At 42.1% G+C, this 25361-nt stretch overlaps 1 protein-coding gene across 1 annotated transcript in view; it reads right to left on the bottom strand.

Moving 5' to 3' along the window:
* Positions 1-7974: 7974 nt before the first annotated feature.
* The window catches only part of JAM3 (junctional adhesion molecule 3), a 65797-nt gene continuing 48410 nt past the window's right edge, over positions 7975-25361 (bottom strand). Inside the window, exons 5-9 of the mRNA XM_075190607.1 lie at positions 22512-22714; positions 17777-17876; positions 17278-17410; positions 14684-14738; positions 7975-13222 (exon numbers count right to left, since the gene is read on the bottom strand). Coding sequence (XP_075046708.1) covers positions 13187-13222; positions 14684-14738; positions 17278-17410; positions 17777-17876; positions 22512-22714 — 527 coding nt within the window. The 3' untranslated portion in view covers positions 7975-13186. The remainder of the gene's footprint in view (positions 13223-14683; positions 14739-17277; positions 17411-17776; positions 17877-22511; positions 22715-25361) is intronic.

Raw genomic sequence — 25361 nt, 5'->3', positions numbered from 1 at the left:
GAGAGCACAGTCCCTACACCTATTGAGGAGGCATCGACTGCTAAGAGGAAGGGTTTGTTCTGGTCAGATTGTCTCAGCACTGGTGCAGATGAAAAGGCTTCTTTTAAGATCTTGAATGCAAGGACTGCCTCCTGAGGCCAAGACTTGCCTGTCCTTCCTTATGGATGAGCGAGGTAATAGGCGAAATAAGGGTAAAAATTCCTTGATAAATTGGTGGTGTTAGCTCCAATAGAGCATTGAGTGACCTTTAATCCGATAGGTTGGGCCAGACAAGAATAGCCTCTAACTTACTTGGATCCATTTGCAGGCCTGTGTCAGACACCAGGTATACAAGAAAGGGTACTTGAGATTGTCCAAAGAGGCATTTCTCAAGCTTGCAATATAAAATGGTTCTTGACTGTGATTGCATTAAGTTTACGGTAGTCAATACACGGCCTGAGGGAGCCGTACTTCTTCTTAACAAGGAAATACCCCGTGCTGGCCAAAAAGAAGGATTTTCAGATAAAATCTCCTTTGAGATTCTCTGCAACATATTCTGATGCTACTTGTGTCTCTGGTAAAGACAGAAGATACATCCTGCCTTTGGGAAAGCTTTTGCCCAGGATGAGGCCAATAGGGCAATCCCAGGAATGGTGAGGAGGTAGGATCTCTGAGGCGGCTTTACTGAAAACCTCAAGAAATTCAAAATAAATCTCAGGTAGAACTTTGTATGAAGACACGGCAAGACATGGAATAGCAGACCTAGGATTTTGTACAGACTTCAAGCAGCGGACCCTAGGATATGACTTGTGGATGTACCCAATCAAATTGTGGTAAATGAACTCTGAGCCAGGGAAGGCCCAAAATGATCAAGTTGGTGGATTGCAGGAGAACCAAGAAACTTATCTGTTCAGAGTGGAGAGCTCCTACCAGCAGCTGAATGGGACTGGTCACGCAGGTAGTAGAGCCACTGGAGACTCGGTTTCCTTCCACCACGGTTTGTGCCAGGGGCTGCGGCAAGGGAAGAGTAGGAAAATGGAGCACAGAAACCAGACTAGCCATTATGAAGTTCCCCATGGAACCCGAGTCCATAAATGCCAGAAATGGTGGAGGTTACAGGCATAAGAAATTCAGATTTATTCTGGGGATAGGGACTAGAGGACTGGGATCCTAGGTTGACCCTCCTACCATTACCTAGGAGGTGTGCAAGGATACCACCCTTAGCTGGGATGGCAGTTCCCCTTTGTTATTCAACTCACTCGGATAGACCAGAATACATCCAAACCAAGGCTTTACTATGACAGAACACCACAAAGCGTTCACAAGATACAGGGTAAATGGCAGCATGTATCCTCCTGCAGCCTCTTGTAGTCAGCACTCCAAAGTAATAATCTCTGTCTCTTTCATAGTCTTATCCTCCCGCAATATTACCACTATCGATTAGCTAGATAGTTATGGTGTCGCCCAGCCTGGGTTACTGGCTCACACAGACCCTGTCCTGGTATAGGATCATCCCCTTCTCACAGAAGTGATGCCCAAGCGAGGGCTTGGCTGGAAAGAAGGGAAATTATATATAAGCCACCTTGATTCTCTCTGAAATTAAATTTTCCGGCGCCAACTCGAACTGGATGTCGCACTGGTTGAGGAAACCGCTGCACCTTTTTGAATCACCGTCAAATTTTTCTGGAGACGCGTAAACTCCGGGGGTTGGTAGTACTTGTGGTAGCAGTGGAGCCAGAGGTGGCTACTGTAACCATTGGTGCGGCTGGACAGGTAGGAAGGGTGCTTTGAAGCGAGTCCAGGCGAGACATGACCCCTTGTATGCATTGCAGAAGTTGGGCCTGGTTTGACGACTGCTGCTCCACTTTTTGAGTCAGGTGCAGAAAAAGCTCTCGAGTGGATGGTTATACCTGTCCACTCATGGCCAGAGAATTCTGTCACAGTAGCAATCACAGAAGAGCACACTAGTTGGTATTAGCGAAACTAAGCAAGGAGGTGCAGAGTCTAACGTTCCTCCGGTGTTTACCAGGGACCGCCGCAAGGAGGTGCAGAGTCTAACGTTCCTCCGGTGTTTACCAGGGACCACCACAAGGAGGTAATGACATTGCTGAATGAAGTGTGCAGATCGTGGTTCTCCTAGTTAAACACCAGCGCAGTGCTGTGATGAGCAGGAATAGTCGAGCGATACGAGTCAAAACCAAACAGTATCGCAGTACAAAGGGAATAACTGGAAGGCGAATCACGAACAAGCAGAAGGTTAGAACCACACGTGCTGTGTAGTATCAAATCAGAATCCAAGAGAGTAAGCCAGGGAACAAGTCAGGAATCAAATAGTAGTCACAAGAACAATATACAGGAAGTGCTGGAGCTAGAGTGAACCAATACCCTGGCGCCCTAATAGTGCCAGTGTCCTTTATATAGAATAAAGTGCCCCTTGACTGGATAATGAAGTTACGGCGGTCAGAACACTGCTAATCATCGACAGGCTGGGGAGTGAGAGCAGCCCGTTGTCTAGCAACAGGGACGTAATACCATTGCGCATACACGCAGCGTGGCCCGATAACCAGAAGTGTCCAGTTGCCAGGCAACGGCATGCGGACACCGAGACGAGACAGGCTAACGTCTCCTGCACCTAGGGGAAGTGCGGGGGGAACACCTGACACAAATAATAATTAAACCTCTACTTCAGGGCTTCCTGTTCTTGTAAATGGAACCTACCTCTCCTGGTTTTGGCCACAGCTACTAGGATTAGTGATCTAATTTACCAGCGCTACAGTGCTTTTTAAGCAGCCCTACACCAAGGTATTTCTATAGGTTTCATAGTGCTAGTGATTTGCTTTATCCTATTGATGTACTGGTCTAGACAATTAACTATTTCATGGTGATTCCTTAATAAACACCAGTGATACATCAAATAAACTGTAATAAATAATCCGCAATTAGTAAATAGTTTATTACATTGAAAACTCAATATTTCAGAAAATAATGGTCAGAAAGTCGTGATATTTGGCAGAAATAGTTTTTTGTCCATCCTCTCTCAACTAAAAAATATTTGCTAAAATCTGAGATGGGTGGTGGACACACCTGGTTGCAGTGATGTGGAATGACCCAGCACATAAATGAACTCCTCCAGGTAATAGGGGCAGGACAGATTGTAGGGCTTGCCAGTCACATGATTAAGTCTAATTAAGAGAAGTTGAAAATGATGCAAACTATGCAGGGGTGTTAATATATGAAGACAAATGAGAACATAGTTTAGCAAGGTAAAACATTCAATTATTTTCCTTAACGTTTTTAATACATGTAAAGCAAAGACTCAGCCACAAAATGATACATTTGTTTCTGATACCCACCCTCATAAAATGGTTACTGCAAAACTCAACAGTTGTGATCACTTGGAAATCAAAAGCTGTGTGTCTAAGTTTATTCAGTTTAAAGAAAAAACATGTTCCTCATTTTAAAGTTTATATTAATGTGTCCTCCTTTTCAGTATTTTGGCTTCTTCATTTTACTTGTTACTTCTCATATGAATAAACATATCTTAAATTTTTTGTTTTAAAGTTCCTTTGTTGCTTACACACATACAGGGGGCAGCAATTTTCTGTATTGAACCACTATTAATGAAAATACAGCATAAAGAACCATAAAAATACTGCTTTATCCCATAGTCTGTGTCTACATATGTACAAAACAGTTTATTTTAGAAATGTTCCGTGTTCGGAGCGGGGAAAAATGCGGACTTGGCTCTCAATAGATATTTATGATTTAGATGAAATATTCTTAGGCAACCGATAGCTGTTGGCCCATTTAATGGCCAACAGCTCTCGGTTGCCCACATCGTGGTTAGCTTCAGCAGTAGAGAACTTACGAGAGAAGTAAGCACATGAATGTAAACGGTGAGTGTGAGGGTCCTTCTGGGAAAGGATAGCGCCAGCACCGGCGTCAGAGGCATCAACCTCTAATACAAAGGGTACATCTGGATTAGGGTGTCTAAGGACCTGAACAGAAACAAATGGCTTCAAATGTGGTTACCGCCTGAGGAGGCCAATTAGTTGGATACATCCCTTTCCGGGTAAGGGCGACAATAGCAGCCACTATATCACGGATGAACCTCCTATAATAATTTGCGAAGCCCAAGAACCTCTGTACAGCTTTGAGGTTGTTGGGTTGCACTCAGTCCGGAATGGCTTGGACTTTAGTCGGGTCCATGGAGAAACCAGCAGAAGAGATTATGTATCCCAGAAATGATACCATCTGTACCTCAAATTCGCACTTCTGCAACTTGGCAAAGAGATGATGTTCCCGAAGTTTTGGGAGAACCTGCTTAACATGGCCCCGATGCAAGGACAGCGAGAGTATATCAGGATGTCATCCAAGTAAACAACCACAAAGTGGTCGAGAAATTCACAGAGAACTTCATTAATCAATTCTTGAAATACAGCAGGAGCATTGCGGAGACCAAATGGCATTACCAGATATTCATAGTGGCCGGAGTGTGTATTGAATGCCGTCTTCCATTCATCTCCCTCTCTGATGCGGATGAGCTTGTACGTTCCACGGAGATCGATTTTGGTGAAGACAGTGGCACCCCTTAGCTGATCGAATAGTACAGAGATGAGAGGAAGAGGATAGGTGTTATTGACTGTGATTTGATTAAGTCCCCGGTAGTCAATGGAGGGTTGCAATCCACCATCTTTCTTTGACACGAAGTAGCATCCGGCTCCTACCGGAGATTTAGATGGCCTGATGAACCCTTTCTCAAGATTTTCCTCAATATAATCCTGCATGGCCTTGGTCTCAGGACCAGAGAGAGAATAAAAGCGCCCCTTGGGCAGTCTGGAACCAGGAATCAGCTCAATGGCACAGTCAAAGTCACAATGAGATGGTAGAGAGTCAGCAGCTTTTTTAGAGAACACATCCCAGAACTCCTGGTATTGAAAGTGAAGCTGCTCAGGAACTGATTGCAGGATCTGGAGGGGTAAGGTCAAGCAGGACTGCGAACAATAAGGGCTCAACTGAATAATTTCTCCTTTAACCCAATCCACAACAGGGTTATAGAGAGAAAGCCAGGGATGGCCCAAAATTAAAGGAACAGACGGACAGTCTATGAGTAAGAAGGTCAGGGTCTCAGAATGAAGAGCTCCCATGTTTAGCTGCAGCAAGGGGGTCTCCCAAAGAATCTTGCCGCCAGCTAATGGACTACCATCTAGGCCACAAACTGTAATTGCGGATTTGAGCTTTACAGTAGGGATTCCAGTACTGCAGGCGAACCAGATGTCCAGGAAGTTGCCAGCAGCTCCACTGTCAATAAAGTTCGAGACGGCCATGGAACAGGCACTGAAGGGGACATGTGCAGGAACCAAAACAGCATTTTTTGGGGAAACAATTTGCAGACCTAGTTGAACATTCCGCTCATTCCCTAGGCATGCTCTTTTCCCGGTTTGTTGGGGCAAGAACGGGAGAAGTGGCACTTGATGCCACAGTAAAGACAGAGGAATTGTGACCACCTTCTTTCCTTTTCTTCATGAGAGATGGTATGCCCCTAGCTGCATGGGCTCCTCAATGTCTGCAGATACGGGAACACAAGCAGAAGGGAAAAAAGGTGCCTCTTTTTCCGCCTTCCTCTCCTTGATTCTCCTATCGATTTTGATGGCGAGCTGCATAAGGGACTCTAGAGAAGTTGGAGAAGGTTACTGCACCAGAGTTCTTGATCTGCTCTGACAGCCCTAAGCAAAACTGGCTGCATAATGCTGGGTCATTCCATTGGCTGTCAGTCAACCGACGGAATTCAGCACAGTACTCCTCTGCAGAGCGCCGGCCTTGCTTCACGGCCCACAGAGGAGTCTCAGCGGAGGCCACTCGATCTGGGTCATCATAGTGCAGACCCAATGCATTAAAGAGGGCTTCCACAAACTGCATGGTAGGACTAGTTTGAGCCAGACTAAAGGCCCAAGCCTGAGGGTCAACCTGGAGGAGGGAGATGATGATCCCGACCCTCTGTTGTTCCGAACCGGAAGACCGAGGTCTCAGCCGAAAATAGAGCTTACATTTCTCCTGAAATTCTGGAACAAGGCTCTGTTCCAAGAAAACCGGTCTGGCAAATTTAACTTGGGTCCCACCGCAGGAGCCAAGGTGGCTTGTGAAGTCCTAGAGACTTCCTCTTCAGCAGACAAACGCAGGGATAACCCCTGGACCATCTGCGACAGGGTCTGAATTTGACCAGCCAGGACTTGGGCTGGGGACAAGTTGGTTCCGCTTTCATCCATCCCTAGGATTTCCTCCTGGAAATATATTTAGGTCGGTTATAATGTTAGGCTGACAGTCTGATCACCAACTCACAGAACCAGATGGCAGAGGTCTTCACCTATTGCAACCGCCTTTCCCTTAGAGCTTTATACGCTCACCGGTACTCGGATGCCCCCAGGATTTAACTCCAGGCGTAGTGTGAGTTGGTAACACAGGCCCGTAGCGGCAAGCCAGCGGGCTGAATAGAAGGCATTGGATAGTCAGATGATAGCCGAGGTGAAGGGTCACAAGCAAGTAGAATATTCAGTAAACACGCCAAGGGTCTGGGTCACAGGCAAAGAAGTGGAGTCCAAGGTACAGGCCAAAGGCTCAGGGTCACGGGCAAACAGGCAAGGTCCAAAGTACAGGCAGAAGGTCACAACAGGAGATCCAATAGCAGAGTATCCACAGGATCTGGGTCCAACAGACAAGACAGAAGCAGATCAGCAAACTGGTAAGCACTATAACTGTCAGGGAGGCTAAGCCCTCCCTGCCTTAAATACTTGAACCAACCAATGAGAGCTTGCCCTGAACCTACACTCAGATGTAGGCTAATAAATAATAGGCACTGCTTAATCAGACCACAGGCTGTGAGGGGCCTTGCACATGCGCCTGGCTGTTCAGCTTCCTGGAGCGCACAGAACTTATTTTTGGCATCCGGCCGTTGCCCTGGTCGGCCCGAACTTCCGGAAGCGACGTCCCAGTCATCATGGAGACGGAATGGAGGCCAGAGAGAGGAGCGGTGAGTCGCAGCGGTACCCGCGGCTCTCCAACATTGTGATGTGGGGAAGTGGCTTGTTTGGTACCTTTCTTTGGGAATGTGTATTCTGGACTGTCTGAAGAGGGGTCCCATGCGAATTAGATCTTTTGATGTGTGAAGGTCCAACATTGAAGGCAGGAACTTTTAATTAAGACTGGCTCCTAGATTCTCTGTATCTGAAAACCAGATGCAGGACATCACAGAATCTGTAGAATTTCATAGATAAGTGTAAATATTGTTGAATTTGCGCTGTATGTAAATCCATGATTGTGTAAACACATTGTATGCCGATTCTAAAAATGGCCCGTGTCCAAATCAGTATAAAAAGCACTGTCTTGTACACCAAAATGTTCTTCTTGTTTCATCTGACCTGATCACTGGTACCTTCAACCAGTGTAAGAGCAAATAAACATCACCTGCTTCAAAGACCTGCTTGAAAACATCTTCAATATTGCTGTATTTCTGTGACCTGCAGATTAGACCCTAAATCTAATCTGTTCTCCGGCTGTTTCTGAGGTTGGACCCAGCTTTTCCGATACCACCGCTCTGCCTGCTACCCTGCAGCTCTGGTCAGTCTGATAGGCCAGGGGGGATCCATCCACAGCACCCCTGATCCATAGTAAGAGGTCAGGAGTACCAGCCCAGGTACACCAGTAACGGGGTACACACGGAGCGTCAGTTACTCAGAAAAAACCTGGTACTGGATACCAGTAAGGAGTCCAGTAGTGGCAGCATTTGTAAGCCCCCCCTACTGCGGCAAGAATCCGCATTTGGGATAACAAAAGGGAACGGTTGCAAAGTAAGCCCAGCCGGTTTCCAGCAACAACAGTCAGGGTGGCATAGGCGGTCCATCCTGTCCCAAGAATTTGTCATTTTATAATTATTAAAAAAGTGTTCCATGTGGCTCAGAGTAGGCCATCTTCTCAATCGTAAATTAAATCCACAACCAGTCAAATCAAACACTTTAATAATAACAGTACAGCAATTAAATGCACAGCATATGAAAACCAATAACATAATGCACTGTGTGTTGATTAATGGAAATTTCCCCTATTGTGGACCTTGCCCCCTTTAATTAGGCAATAGACCCAGTTAGTTTTGCTGATTAAATACAATCTTGGACAGTTTATTAAAACTGAACCTACAGGTGAAGAACTCTTTGCCCATGGAGGGAGTGGGATCATATACAGTCCTCCATGTCCATAAACCTAGAATTTTCTGGAAGACAACACAGTGTGGGCCAGATGTATGGAAGACTCCATGTGATCGCTTCTCTCTAAAGACAGAGGGAGAAATGTACTAAAGTGCAGTTTGGATACTGGAAACTCAAACCACATACAAAACCGCTAGAAAAGGGCACATTTTTTAAGACAGCTGTGATAGGCGAGAAAGCAAACTGTTGTCTCCTTTCTGTTCTGGAAGGCCAGATAGCGCAAACATTGACTTGTTAATTATCGGGGCAATAATTATTTTTATTAAGGAAGCAATATTTATGCTTTTAGTAAACAATTTTCTAAGGGGGCAAAATTAATATATCATTATATAATTTTATTTGTAATGGAGGGAATAGCTGATGGAATGCCCAATATTTAATTTACAGTGCACATAACTAATAAGTCAATGTTGTCTCCCTTCTGTTCTGAAAGGCCAGATGCACAGTAGATATTTGAGCAATCTCACCTATCAGGACCAGGTCTAAAATTTCTGCCTTCTTTTCTGGCCGTTTTGTAAACTGCGGCTTCATACATTCCACAATTTGTACTCTTCCCATGTAAGAAAATCGGGATGGCGGTTTCAGAACTGGCCCATTCATAACATGCTGTTCCATGTGCGGTTTCGCCTTTAATTTCACGGTTTACAAATCACATATAAAACTACAAAAAAATCTTTAATATATGTCCCCCAGTCCTCCTGCAGCTATCACTATTAAAAAGATAAAGTTCCACAAGGAGGAGGACAGTTCCTTTAATTTCAGAGTGGATTAAAATTATAATTACTTCTATTATTCATCAGTTCCAGAAATGATGGAGTTTAAAAAACAAAACAAAAACCATTTCCTGAAGCAGTTCTGAGTTCTCGTTCTTTAGAGCATTTGTTGAACTACAATTCCCAGACATTGCTGCATTGTTACACCCAAGCAAGTTTTGATAAGGTTTGGCATGTTGACAGGTTCATTTTAATAAAGGAGGGGGGAAGGGGGAGGGGATGTTATTTACCCTGGGCCACCATTAATCTTCCTAAAATCTGATCCTCAATAGTAGAAGCCCTAAAAGAGCTTCCAGGTAAAATAAAACAACAAAGTCTGCCTAAATGTTCATCATGATCTAACCATAATATTATCACAAGTCCTAAATCTGAACCTAAAACTACCCAAGTCCTAGCAGTATCATTTGTGATACTGTGTGTAAAAGAAAAAATATGTTTGCCTTGGTACACTTGATACATTTGGGTTACAGTTGCAAGTTATCCCTCTTGGAAAAGAGCCACGGTGCCTTTTAGTGTAATATTTGCCCTGGGCCCGCTAATGTCTTAAGCCCCCCTTGCCTGTCTCCCAAACCTCACCTCAAGTTTAAGGGATCTTTTTTTTTATTATTTTTTAACATAACCATGTTTTCAGGATTTCTGAAGTTGTACATAAATTAATAACTATAAACTGACTGGCAGAGTAATTATCCACAATTGACTACTGTAATGTGATTATATTACAGGGGCATGTGGTGAGCTAGATACCACTGTACTTTACATAAAGCAGTTTGCACTGTGATTTGGGAACTAAGTGAACATACAATACTGATGTGACCCTTACTGATTTTTATGCTTTTATCAAATATTCAACTATAAGCCAAAACAGATTTGTCTATCTATCCACCGACTACTTAAGCAACCAGTGGCAGATCATTGCCTTCTGTTCTTTGTTGTGTTTGACCTTTTCCTGTCATCTGTCTGACCTTTGACCTTATATGATCCTGTCTTCTGCCCTTTGCTCTCAGCCAGCTTCCTAACACTTCATCTTCTTCTGTATCTGTGGATTCAGCTATTGCTTTTCTGGTTCCTACTCTGGTTAGTGTCCTTGGCTTGATGCCTCTTTTTCCTGAAAGTTCCCCGCCGGCTGCTTCTATTCCCTTATTCTGCCATAATAAACATTATTGTTGCATCCAACTCTGGTTCCAACCTGTATTCATTACAGTATGTTTTATTGCTAAATAGAGATTTTGTTTTTTTCCTAAATCTAATTTTACCTTTAAATCTTACCAGGCTGATTATAAACCTCTAGAGCTGGCTGTCTTGTCTGTCCCTGTTTTATGTACGTCACTTGTCCCTACTGTACAGCACTGCAGAACACTGTGGTTCCTTACAAATCTATGGTAATGATACAAACCCTAATAACTTCAGCCTGGCTCCTTCAAATGAAGTATATAATGAATATGGCGTAAGGCAGTTGTCTTTCCTTAAGCCAGCGACTACTCATTTGTTTGTTACTTGTTTCTTTTCTTTTTAACCAAATGCCCCGGACATTGCTGGTATGAGAAGCCAAACCACCAGGTAACCTGGTATAATTGCACTTGTCAGCTATGTTGACTGCAATAGTCGGAGAACTGCATTGCAGCCCGTGTCATCCAGCCAGACTTATCTCATACTTCCAGGGGCCTCTAAGTGTGTCACTAAACTAGAGACAAATCTGATTATTAGGCAATCCTTTCAAATAATAAGATCAACCATTCACTACCTGCAAATCACTAGTTACAGATAACCCATATTAAAAAAAACACATACGTAACATGTATAGAGCTGACGTGAGAAGTTACTGATGCGGTTACAAAATATTTCATTTAACTTCACACATTTGGTTATGAATGGTACCATGCTCTAATACATATATGGCATTTATTCTCTAGAAAGGTGAACCAGTAATTGGGTAGCTAGTGTTTTGGGGCCTGTTCAGGTTAAGCAGGCTGGGGAGTCTTGTCCCACTAGACCATTTATAGAACTATTTAACATCTGCAAAATCAGCAACAGCGGTAACTACTACAATACTCAAAAATAAATCATTTATCATTATTTAGACAAGTTAGGAGGCAGGAAGTACAAGACGATGCAAGACGTGTATAACAACTATTTTGCGGGTAAAGGTATAGAAAATATTCTGAAACCCATTGCAGATCTGCCTTCGTGTATCACAGTTTAGAAAAGGAAACAACATCCCCCCCTTGTTTATACAGTTACCTGGTGAGTATGTAAGAAATATTGCAGTAGTGAATAAATATTTTGCTGGAGTAAGGACCTTAGTTTTACAGTTTCTGAAAATGTATTAATCTATAGAGGTGATTTATGTGGTGTACTTCATAACCATGCTGGTTACCCACACAAAATATCTGTTGAGAAGGGTAAGTGCCATACACAGAAATGTATTCTGAGGGGGAGATTCCATTATCCGCGATGTTCCTCAGAGCATTACAGCCGCGGTATTTTTACAAAAAATCTTCGCTGATTTTTCCTCGAGCCCCATAGAGGTGCTAGGAAAAAAATCAGTAGAGACCTTACTGTAGTAATGGTAAAAATGCGCAGCCGCGATGTTCTGAGGAACATTAAATCTCGCCCTGAGCATGACAGAGTATTGGCATCTACACTCGGAATAAACAGAGCTTATTACTTTTAATGTTTGAGCAAATAAGTGTCAAACAGCAATGTCGCAGGGTTTGGTATTACTGTAATTAAACAGATATAGCAAAAGCTCTATAAAATGACTGATGGTAAAATGCACAAATTGCTTTAGTTTACACCAACTTTTGTTCTTTTGATAATATTGGTCTTAAAAGTGACCTCGAGTTTTGTGACTACAGAAAAAGAAATGTTAGTCATTTTATATAGCACCTCACTCCCAACTGCCTTATATTAGGGCTCACACTGTTCTTTTTATAACGAAATTAAATGCTATTTAAAATTCCATATAGTGATGAAAAATGTCAGTTTAAGACAATGGGGTATATTTACTAAACTGCAGGTTTGAAAAAGTGGCGATGTTGCCTATAGCAACCAATCAGATTCTAGTTGCTATTTTGTAGAATGCACTAAATAAATGATAACTAGAATCTGATTGGTTGCTATAGGCAACATCTCCACTTTTTCAAACCCGCAGTTTAGTAAATCTAGCCCAAGTCTCTTTCATAAAAACAATCATTGTGTGGTAAATTCTTGGCTCACTGGTTCTTAATCAGTGAAATGGTGAAAACAATTAATATGACTTAAATATTCTTGGTGTGTAAAAAGTGATTTTGGCTCTGAAAATTACTCTCCTTCTAACCCTATTGCTACCAAAATGCTTTGTGTTTATAATAAATTCTGCATTCTCCCCCTCTGTACTTGCAGACATTTGTTCTGTCCAGATACTGCACTAACGCAAGACTTACACGTATAAAAATAATATGAACATATCAGGACCAGCTTGTTGTCACGGAGAATAATCATCAATATATTACAGGGACGTATAATAACACACTATTATCACAACTGCTCTACATACGACCCACAGCCACTATAGTAGTGAAATAGATCATCATATATCATCAGAGACTGGAGGAACAGAAAACTAATTAGAAAACTATTTACATTTAAATAGAAATCTCTCCTCTCCTAAGTAGTCAAAAAAAAATCGCCTCCAACCCATTTTGTGCCTGAGAGTCAGCAATGACTTGTGCCCTTTCTGCTCAAAGGGGAATAATAAAACAAGAATTAGAAAAGTTTAAAGATATTTTTAAGTAGGAGCTTTGTGTGCTTTGGTGGTTGGTTTAAGGAAATAAAAATCAGTTCTGGTTAAAATGTTCCTTGAAATATCTGTATCAAAAACAAAAAGAGAAAAAAAATGAGGTCTCATTTCTGACAGGATAAGGTTTTCTGTAAGAGCAAAAATAAAACTTGTATTTGGCAGTGATCTTATTAATACTGTAAATTGGGTGCAGATTTGAGTCCCCATAAACAACAGTTCCACATTAACATCCAGCCACAAGGGTTCATCTTGTGTCTATCACGAGCTGTCTGTGTTCCAAAGAACGATGGACTGTTTATACTTTGGCAAAACTTAAAGGATCCATACGAATGTGTGGTCTTCACCCTTTGGAGTGCAAGTATTTTGGGGGGACAATTTCTCCAAGTTTATACAATTTTTCAGATGACAAACGAGGATTTGTGCCTGAAATCTCCCTGGAAGATAGAATATGTCAGATTAGTCAGTTCAAACAAGCCTAAAATGCCATGTGATGGAATATAAAAAGGTATCATGTAATATACCTAACAGATATGCCAAAGTTCCCCAACCATTACAGAACACAATATTTTACTGAATATATTTTTTTAGCACAGTAAGCTACTGCCCTCTGTTATCAGTTCTGTAAGAAATGCAGTGGATATCTGTAGTTTCCATCATCGCGCTGGCCATAAATGTTACACGTGTGGGTGACAACTGATCCAATATCGCCAGAGATTCGATTGTGTGTGTTCTGTCATCATAAAAATACATTTTGATGAACCTACAATGTTCTTAGATGATGCAGTCATTGGAAAAATCTTTCTGCCTAAATTGATCACACGTTTCCCCAAATACAATCAGTTCAGATAGATGGCAATTATATTGTAATGTGTGTGATGTGATTGTAATATTTATTTAGAATCGACTTATTAGGAAGAATGTATATTGTAAATATATTTGTGTAAAAGCAGCCTAAATTCCAGGTTTCCCAGTCCTGTAGATACAGATCATTCTATAGTATAGCATGCAGCAACGGGAGCGCATTCTATAGTATAGCATGCAGCAACGGGAGCGCATTCTATAGTATAGCATGCAGCAACGGGAGCGCATTCTATAGTATAGCATGCAGCAACGGGAGCACATTCTATAGTATAGCATGCAGCAACGGGAGCACATTCTATAGTATAGCATGCAGCAACGGGAGCACATTCTATAGTATAGCATGCAGCAACGGGAGCACATTCTATAGTATAGCATGCAGCAACGGGAGCACATTCTATAGTATAGCATGCAGCAACGGGAGCACATTCTATAGTATAGCATGCAGCAACGGGAGCACATTCTATAGTATAGCATGCAGCAACGGGAGCACATTCTATAGTATAGCATGCAGCAACGGGAGCACATTCTATAGTATAGCATGCAGCAACGGGAGCACATTCTATAGTATAGCATGCAGCAACGGGAGCACATTCTATAGTATAGCATGCAGCAACGGGAGCACATTCTATAGTATAGCATGCAGCAACGGGAGCACATTCTATAGTATAGCATGCAGCAACGGGAGCACATTCTATAGTATAGCATGCAGCAATGGGAGCACATTCTATAGTATAGCATGCAGCAATGGGAGCACATTCTATAGTATAGCATGCAGCAACGGGAGCACATTCTATAGTATAGCATGCAGCAACGGGAGCACATTCTATAGTATAGCATGCAGCAACGGGAGCACATTCTATAGTATAGCATGCAGCAACGGGAGCACATTCTATAGTATAGCATGCAGCAACGGGAGCACATTCTATAGTATAGCATGCAGCAATGGGAGCACATTCTATAGTATAGCATGCAGTAATGGGAGCACATTCTGCTAGGATTCTTGTCTATATCAATTCATGTCGCCACTTTCTTACCTCATCACTTGTCCGCAAGTAGTTCACACCGTCCGCTTTTGCTGGGTTCTTGTAGCTGCATGAGGAGGGACAGGAGAAGTATTAGTAACAGAATAACCCACAGCCATATTGCTGTACAAAGTAGAAAACATTTCCTTTTCTTTTCACTAAAATGTTTCTTCTATGTAGGAGTCATAGAACTCTGAGCACCACAATCATTAATATAGACCGGTCTTCCTATACATGAAGGAACTAATGAGGTCTTCATATAGGGACGAAAACATAACTTTTATTCGCAAAACCTCAATAAAATCAAGCTTTTTAATAAACAATTATAAAAACCGATGCTGGTGAATACAATAAATAGCATTGTGAATTCATCGGAAGACTGACTATCGAGACACATTTATCATGATTCAACAGAAAAACCTTCCATATAACGAGTAGTTTATGAACCCAATGTATTTTTAGAGTGATCAGTTGTAATGGGGTATAATACTATATTGGTTTTTAAAGAGATAAAAGTTTTTGGGAGGTGTTGATTGTTGTATTTAATAAATATATTGCCTATATGTGTTTTTACCTTCCCTGGATTTATATCTAATAAGCACAGGCAATTCATAATTAGCTAACAAGATGATTATATACAGATCTCAGGTAATATATAATCTTCTTCATAATATTTTAAATGGTATTGCACTATGTTCCAAATTACTTGATACACATTTTATTATCTATTGCTGTTCTTTAATTGCAAATGTACAGCCTTCCTGGATGGCTAAATATCCTACTCCTCATTCTGACTGGCAACAAGAGTGTGATACCCAGATGTGACCAGGAGAGGGCAGAGCACTGTATGCACCACCATCACTCCCAGCCTGTCCTGAATGGCAGCAAGAGTGCGATACCCAGATGTGACCAGGAGAGGGCAGAGCACTGTATGCACCACCATCACTCCCAGCCTGTCCTGAATGGCAGCAAGAGTGCGATACCCAGATGTGACCAGGAGGGGGCAGAACACTATGTGCCCTCTCACCACTCAATCTCTAGAAAAGTTATATGTAACCCAAAGTAAATATTCTGTAATGTGGAACATCAGAGGCATCATCTCTATAGTGGTGCAGTGTGTAAAGGGAGCCTATTATTTTACCTTCATGCTGCTTTTAACCCATTGAAGCAAAAAACAAACAGTCGATAACTGCTCCAAAGCCCCAATCACTAGAACATGATAGCGATACCAAAATTCCCTTGGTGTTCTCAGTGTCTCCCAGTCTGAATGGCTCCACCAGTTAACGAATCAGAAATGTGGTAGATGTTTCAAATGGCGGAGAGTCTAGACAACTCGTTCACTCGTTTAGCACCGACACAACTACATACTCAATTTTCATGTGAATTTTACTGCATTGAAGTCTCAAGATCTGTTGCTATTTTCAATGTGTAGAGTATTTACACATTGTAGAGTATTTACACACTGTAGAGTATTTACACACTGTAGAGTATTTACACACTGTAGAGTATTTACACACTGTAGAGTATTTACACACTGTAGAGTATTTACACATTGTAGAGTATTTACACACTGTAGAGTATTTACACACTGTAGAGTATTTACACATTGTAGAGTATTTACACATTGTAGAGTATTTACACACTGTAGAGTATTTACACACTGTAGAGTATTTACACATTGTAGAGTATTTACACATTGTAGAGTATTTACACATTGTAGAGTATTTACACATTGTAAAGTATTTACACCATGAAGTTATTTTTCGCACAAGTTACACTATCAGGTAATGTATGAAAGTCCAATTTCTGCAAGTCACCGGAAATCGGCAACTTTGCAGTGAAAATTTAAAGGGTTGATGGCTTGTAAAGACAAACTTGCTGAAATCAGACTTTCATACATTTACCCCTATGTATTTTTTCCAGCTTCCCATTGTTTCAAGCAACAGCTATAATTTATCTTATCTAAGTGGAAGCTTTTTCCAGACAACTAGAGATGGAAATGTGGGTGGACAGCTAAGCAGCGATCACATTTAAAGGTTTATGTAATGAATATACCAATAAACACATTTATATTCAAACGGGTCAAATATAGCAAAATATATTCAGTGCTGTGTTCATTTTTTGTGCCTAAGTGTTTCCTTTTTGGTTACAGTAACCCTTGAAATGTATATTTGCAAATTCATGTAGCAAACACCTCTACTTTTATTATTTTTATACATGTAGGTCTTCTGCCAAGTGTTCAGGGGGGAAACTGGTTATTTGTGCACTAGTAGCAGATTTTCCCTTATTGCATCTATAACTGGTTACAAAGGGTTTACATCAATATTTCATTTTCCTTTCCATTTTTTAGGATACTTCTTTTAATATAACTTAGCCCCCCTAATAATAGAATATGGAAACACTTTAAAAAGGGGTTGTATAGTGTTGTCTGTAGCAATTATGAAGCAGTATGAGGAGGGCTCCTATTGAAGAGAAGGAAGAAGTAGACCCTACTGAGAGCAGCAATACTATACAATCCCACTAACTGCTGCTCCCTATCTACCATGACTTTCTCGGGGGTAACCAGACAGAGATAGGGTGAGTTAGCTAATAAAGTAGTTGTGCACCTCTGTCCGTTGGGTCTGCTATTACTGGCAAAGTAACCTTTCCGATAGGCACAGCAAATGCCTACTGTGATGAGGATCAGCACCACTACCACTACCAGGATTCCTCCTACGATGCCACCAATGTTCAAGTCATCTGAGAATAAAGAAATCTTCATTACTCCAGAAGAAATGGCAAAACAGAATTGTTCAAAGAGATTCAATGTATATAACATTCAGAGAGAACCAATAAATAAGGTGGTTCAAGGTGTTTTGTGACAAATCCCTCCCATACGGAGGTTGGCACTAAGCTTCAGGGTGACATTCAGAGATATATCAATCTGTGACCTATGACCGGTATAACACACTGTGATGCCTCCGATTAGTGTATAAAACACCAGTTCTATTCTTACCCTGATGGGATGCAGGACGGAGGGAGGTACATTCAACAAATGCACAAAATATTGTAGTACTTCCCCATTCACAAACCAACCAGCATGCAGTATATACATGGACAACTTACAGACTTCTAGCAGCTGAGCCTCACACCGAGCTGAGCCTGCAGCATTGCTGGCGATACAGTAATACTGCCCCATGTCACCTTTATTCACTGCAGAAAACATCTGGTGAAAAGAAATGAGAACAGTGACACCAGTGCTATCCTCTCACCTATATATGTCACCTATATGTCACCAGTGCTTGTTGTCACAGTGCTATCCTCTCACTTATATGTCACCTATATATGTCACCAGTGCTCGTTGTCACAGTGCTATCCTCTCACCTATATGTCACCTATATATGTCACCAGTGCTCGTTGACCAGTGCTATCCTCTCACCTATATGTCACCAGTGCTTGTTGTCACAGTGCTATCCTCTCACTTATATGTCACCTATATATGTCACCAGTGCTCGTTGTCACAGTGCTATCCTCTCACCTATATGTCACCTATATATGTCACCAGTGCTCGTTGTCACAGTGCTATCCTCTCACCTATATGTCACCTATATATGTCACCAGTGCTCGTTGTCAGCGCTATCCTCTCACCTAGATATGTCACCTATATGTCACCAGTGCTTGTTGTCAGCGCTATCCTCTCACCTATATATGTCACCTATATGTCACCAGTGCTTGTTGTCACAGTGCTATCCTCTCACCTATATATGTCACCTATATGTCACCAGTGCTTGTTGTCACAGTGCTATCCTCTCACCTATATGTCACCTATATATGACACCAGTGCTATCCTCTCACCTATATATATGTCACCAGTGCTTGTTGTCACAGTGCTATCCTCTCACCTATATGTCACCTATATATGACACCAGTGCTATCCTCTCACCTATATATATGTCACAAGTGCTTGTTGTCACAGTGCTATCCTCTCACCTATATGTCACCTATATATGACACCAGTGCTATCCTCTCACCTATATATATGTCACCAGTGCTTGTTGTCACAGTGCTATCCTCTCACCTATATATGTCACCTATATGTCACCAGTGCTCGTTGTCACAGTGCTATCCTCTCACTTATATATGTCACCTGTATGTCACCAGTGCTATCCTCTCACCTATATATGTCACCTATATATGTCACCAGTGCTCGTCGCAGTGCTATCCTCTCACCTATATGTCACCTATATATGTCACCAGTGCTCGTTGTCGCAGTGCTATCCTCTCACCTATATATGTCACCTATATATGTCACCAGTGCTCGTTGTCAGCGCTATCCTCTCACCTAGATATGTCACCTATATATGTCACCAGTGCTTGTTGTCACAGTGCTATCCTCTCACCTATATGTCACATATATATGTCACCAGTGCTCGTTGTCAGCGCTATCCTCTCACCTAGATATGTCACCTATATATGTCACCAGTGCTTGTTGTCACAGTGCTATCCTCTCACCTATATGTCACATATATATGTCACCAGTGCTCGTTGTCACAGTGATATCCTCTCACCTATATATGTCACCTATATGTCACCAGTGCTTGTTGTCACAGTGCTATCCTCTCACCTATATGTCACATATATATGTCACCAGTGCTCGTTGTCACAGTGATATCCTCTCACCTATATATGTCACCTATATGTCACCAGTGCTTGTTGTCACAGTGCTATCCTCTCACTTATATATGTCACCTGTATGTCACCAGTGCTCGTTGTCACAGTGCTATCCTCTCACCTACATATGTCACCTATATATGTCACCTATATGTCACCAGTGCTATCCTCTCACCAATATGTCACCTATATGTCACCAGTGCTCGTTGTCACAGTGCTATCCTCTCACCTATATATGTCACCAGTGCTCGTTGTCACAGTGCTGTCCTCTCACCAATATATGTCACCTATATATGTCACCAGTGCTCGTTGTCACAGTGCTATCCTCTCACCTATATATGTCACCAGTGCTCGTTGTCACAGTGCTATCCTCTCACCTATATATGTCACCAGTGCTCGTTGTCACAGTGCTATCCTCTCACCTATATATGTCACCATTGCTCGTTGTCACAGTGCTACCCTCTCACCTATATATGTCACCAGTGCTCGTTGTCACAGTGCTATCCTCTCACCTATATATGTCACCAGTGCTCGTTGTCACAGTGCTATCCTCTCACCTATATATGTCACCAGTGCTCGTTGTCACAGTGCTATCCTCTCACCTATATATGTCACCAGTGCTCGTTGTCACAGTGCTATCCTCTCACCTATATATGTCACCAGTGCTCGTTGTCACAGTGCTATCCTCTCACCTATATATGTCACCAGTGCTCGTTGTCACAGTGCTATCCTCTCACCTATATATGTCACCTATATGTCACCTATATGTGCCGCATATATGTCACCAGTGCTCGTTGTCACAGTGCTATCCGCTCACCTATATATGTCACCAGTGCTCGTTGTCACAGTGCTATCCTCTCACCTATATATGTCACCTATATGTCACCAGTGCTCGTTGTCACAGTGCTATCCTCTCACCTATATATGTCACCTATATGTGCCGCATATATGTCACCTATATATGTCACCAGTGCTCGTTGTCACAGTGCTATCCGCTCACCTATATATGTCACCAGTGCTCGTTGTCACAGTGCTATCCTCTCACCTATATATGTCACCTAGATATGTCACCAGTGCTCGTTGTCAGTGCTATCCTCTCACCTAAGTCACCTATATATGTCACCAGTGCTATCCTCTCACCTATGTCACCAGTGCTCGTTGTCACAGTGCTATCTTCTCACCTATGTCACCTATATGTCACCAGTGCTATCCTCTCACCTATATATGTCACCTATATGTCACCAGTGCTCGTTGTCACAGTGCTATCCTCTCACCTATATATGTCGCCTATATATGTCGCCTATATATGTCACCAGTGCTCGTTGTCACAGTGCTGTCCTCTCACCAATATATGTCACCTATATATGTCACCAGTGCTCGTTGCCACAGTGCTATCCTCACCTATATATGTCACCTATATGTCACCAGTGCTCGTTGTCACAGTGCTATCCTCTCACCTATATATGTCACCTATATGTGCCGCATATGTCACCTATATATATATATATATGTCACCTATATGTCACCAGTGCTCGTTGTCACAGTGCTATCCCTCTCGCCTATATATGTTACCTATATGTCACCAGTGCTCGTTGTCACAGTGCTATTCTCTCACCTATATATGTCACCTATATGTCACCTATATGTCACCAGTGCTCGTTGTCACAGTGCTATTCTCTCACCTATGTATGTCACCTATGTATGTCACCTATATGTCACCAGTGCTCGTTGTCACAGTGCTATCCTCACCTATATATCACCTATATATGTCGCCTATATATGTCACCTATATATGTCACCAGTGCTCGTTGTCACAGTGCTATCCTCTCACCTATATATGTCACCTAGATATGTCACCAGTGCTCGTTGTCAGTGCTATCCTCTCACCTAAGTCACCTATATATGTCACCAGTGCTATCCTCTCACCTATGTCACCAGTGCTCGTTGTCACAGTGCTATCTTCTCACCTATATGTCACCAGTGCTATCCTCTCACCTATATATGTCACCTATGTCACCAGTGCTCGTTGTCACAGTGCTATCCTCTCACCTATATATGTCGCCTATATATGTCGCCTATATATGTCACCAGTGCTCGTTGTCACAGTGCTGTCCTCTCACCAATATATGTCACCTATATATGTCACCAGTGCTCGTTGCCACAGTGCTATCCTCACCTATATATGTCACCAGTGCTCGTTGTCACAGTGCTATCCTCTCACCTATATATGTCACCTATATGTGCCGCATATGTCACCTATATATATATATATGTCACCTATATGTCACCAGTGCTCGTTGTCACAGTGCTATCCTCTCACCTATATGTGCCGCATATGTCACCTATATATATATATATATATATATATATGTTACCTATATGTCACCAGTGCTCGTTGTCACAGTGCTATTCTCTCACCTATATATGTCACCTATATGTCACCTATATGTCACCAGTGCTCGTTGTCACAGTGCTATTCTCTCACCTATGTATGTCACCTATGTATGTCACCTATATGTCACCAGTGCTCGTTGTCACAGTGCTATCCTCACCTATATATCACCTATATATGTCGCCTATATATGTCACCTATATATGGCGCAGTGCTCGTTGTCACAGTGCTATCATCTCACCTATATATGTCACCTATATGTCACCAGTGCTCGTTGTCACAGTGCTATCCTCTCACCTATATATGTCACCAGTGCTCGTTGTCACAGTGCTATCCTCTCACCTATATATGTCACCAGTGCTCGTTGTCACAGTGCTATCCTCTCACCTATATATGCCACCTATATGTCACCAGTGCTCGTTGACCAGTGCTATCCTCTCACCTATATATGTCACCTATATATGTCACCAGTGCTCGTTGTCACAGTGCTATTCTCTCCTATATATGTCACCAGTATGTCACCAGTGCTCGTTGTCACAGTGCTATCCTCTCACCTATATGTCACCTATATATGTCACCAGTGCTCGTTGTCACAGTGCTATCCTCTCACCTAGATATGTCACCTATATGTCACCAGTGCTCGTTGTCACAGTGCTATCCTCTCACCTATATGTCACCTATATATGTCACCAGTGCTCGTTGTCACAGTGCTATCCTCTCACCTATATGTGTCACCTATATGTCACCAGTGCTCGTTGTCGCAGTGCTATTCTCTCACCTATGTGACCAGGAACTTACCAGGGTACCTGTAATGATATTTAGTGTGAACGATGAATTCAGGAATTTCGGGTTGGCTTTCGAGTCTTCAGGGAGAGCGTCACTGTTGCGGTACCAACGGTAAACAGACCTGGGATAACCCTCATTCTCCTGGCAATGCAGAACAGCAGATTTACCCACCGGGACAGACTTGGGTACCCGGCATTGGGGAGTCACTGGTTTCACTGAGGAATGGAACAAAACAAGAGTCAGCTCTGTAGTGATCTAATCGGGTAATAAAGAGACAGAACAGTGACAGGAGCAGACATATCAAACTTGTGCTTTGGAGGCCAGCTTATAAAGAGTGCCTAAAGGGCGCTGATAATTCGGCTATGCACCTACAAGACACGTTTATTTGCTTGAATGGCATTCTAAAAATAAATAAATCTGGATGTGGCACGGGGTGGAAAAAAGGACTATGTAAGAAAGATGTAAAATATCTGTCACCTGAAACTTTTCTTACCCCTCCCCCTGGATAAGTGGCCCCGCACCCCGCACCCCCCCCCCCCCCCCCCCACACACACTGCATTACAGTTGTATTAAAAATGAAAATGCAATTAGTTGTCAATAAAGACGCAGATGGTGAAACGAAGTGTTGGACAATTGTACGTGTGTATATGTCAAGAGGTTTCCCCTTCTACAGTGATGTCACAGGCCCAGCACTGGGGCATGTTCGTCATTTGGATACCAGCAATACTGCTACTCTTTCTAGATCTCAAATGGAGGAAAGCCCTCTCCAAGTCACATGAGCCGGTAGTTACCCCACACAAGCTAAAATACAGGTTAGTTTATATAATCAGCACTACAAAGAACATTCACGAACACGTATGTATTAGTATTTAGTAGCTACTTCTTATGTGACAAAATGTATCTTATGCTTAGTGGTCCTGTAACGGACCCATTTCTAAATGGATTATATTGGGATCGTAATAAATGTGCCAATAAAGCCTAGTTGCCGACTTCTCAGACTTCCGTTCCGGGAGATGAAGGAGCAGGCGGGACTTGCATCATAACACCTTGTCCACTACGGTTAAGCAAACCATTAAATCACACCCTGGTGGGAGGGTCGTGATGGTACAAAGTGCGTCATCATCACAGCCCTGCCCTCAATTTCGCTGTCTGGCCACACTTAGGAAAATGTAACACTATATTGGGAGTTTCTTGGACAAGTATGGAAGAGGGCGACTGTGCAAAAAGTGTAAAACTGGGGATGAACCATTTAAGAACAAGCAGTGCAGGAGAGGGCAGAATCTCAGAGGCTGGGGTAAAGAAGTAATTCCAGTGCACGTACTCCATAAAACATTACCAATGGCACATTTGGCATTGTACAGTCACTAAAACATGAGGACACATCAAGACTCGAGCGTTTAAGAACAATGGTAGTACAGCGTTGTTACAGTGAGTGTCATGGCTGACGATTGCGTATGGTTAAGGTGCAGAAGAGTAGGGGAAAGGTAGAGCCAAACGAGAATGGATTCTCACCAGACTGATTTCAGTAACGGTTATCGTAAAGTACACTGGAGAGTAGGACAATGAACTCCTTGCTGTGTTTGATGTATTAGCTGAAGGCGAAGTGTAATCTGCAGCTGGGATAATTTCACATTAAGCCTCATGTAGGACTTGCATAGCCGGGGTCTCAAAGTAGCCAAAACCAGGAGAAACCGGTCATCAGAAACACTACTGTTTCTTGTTCATAATTACTTTCGGACCCTATTCTACTCCCATTACTCCATCTCTACTCTCACCCCTCTTTAATCACTTGTGCTTTTATCCATAACATTGCATATGAAGGAATTTGGAGACCCCACCCATACAATGTTGAGATTTTTTTAGATTTACTGTAATTATATAAAATCAAATGATAAAAAATGAGTAGTTTCAGCTATTCCGTGAGACCCAGGATATTTGTGTCCTACAGTAATTTTCAATCATCTCAGCCCCAGGTTACAAATTGTACTGAACTAATACATCACATACAGCAGGAAGTTGACTGCCAGAGAGATGCGATTAATATCCAGTTACTGTATTTCTCATCTGATTACTGTTACCCTGAAGCACCACAAATTCCTCTTGCATCTTTCTAGACGTGTCAGACGGTTTTACAGATGAAGAGCTCAATACAATGTCTACTACACAACTCCTCAATCACATTATTCACACTATGCCAAGGTTATTATAAAATAGTGTGGTGGGGTGCAGTAAGTGCGTCATATCATGCCAAATGCCCCAACCAATTATACTCCATGTGTATGCAGCATCTCACCACTGGTCAATGCTTCCCCAAATCATCCTGGAAGTCACACTGGGTAACATTTCATTACTATAACTAAGTATCTGAGGTTGTTCCCTATCTTGATGTATCTTCTTCTGTAGACCACCAGCCACTGTTCAAATGCAAGAAGGAGCACCCAGTCAAACAGCCGATTCCTGGTCATCACCTACTTTATTTATTGTGCATTTGTCTTTTCTTTGTGAGCAATGAAACAACTATTAAGGAAACAGACTAATTTTATTTTACTTTATAGTGATTGATGTTGTCTACTAAAATATTTCAGCTATACTTTTATTTAATACTTTTTCTCCTCTAGAAAATTTCAATCAGCCAATTCCAATTAGTTTCCCACTGAATATGCACAACCAACAAACCCACTGTACTAAATTACTAAAATATGTTTAGTAAATGTATACAGAGAAATCATTTTGGCTTTATAGTCCATTTTGCAATCACGTTTCACTCATTTCCTAATCCTAATTTTTTTAAGTTTAGCGCCCAGTTCTTGGCTTTTATTTATTTACATAGTGACAGATTTAAATATGAGCCCTCCAGAATCT

This window comes from Mixophyes fleayi, chromosome 11, assembly GCF_038048845.1.
Source record: "Mixophyes fleayi isolate aMixFle1 chromosome 11, aMixFle1.hap1, whole genome shotgun sequence".
Taxonomy (NCBI): Eukaryota; Metazoa; Chordata; class Amphibia; order Anura; family Limnodynastidae; genus Mixophyes; species Mixophyes fleayi.
This window is presented reverse-complemented; position numbering and strand designations above follow the sequence as displayed.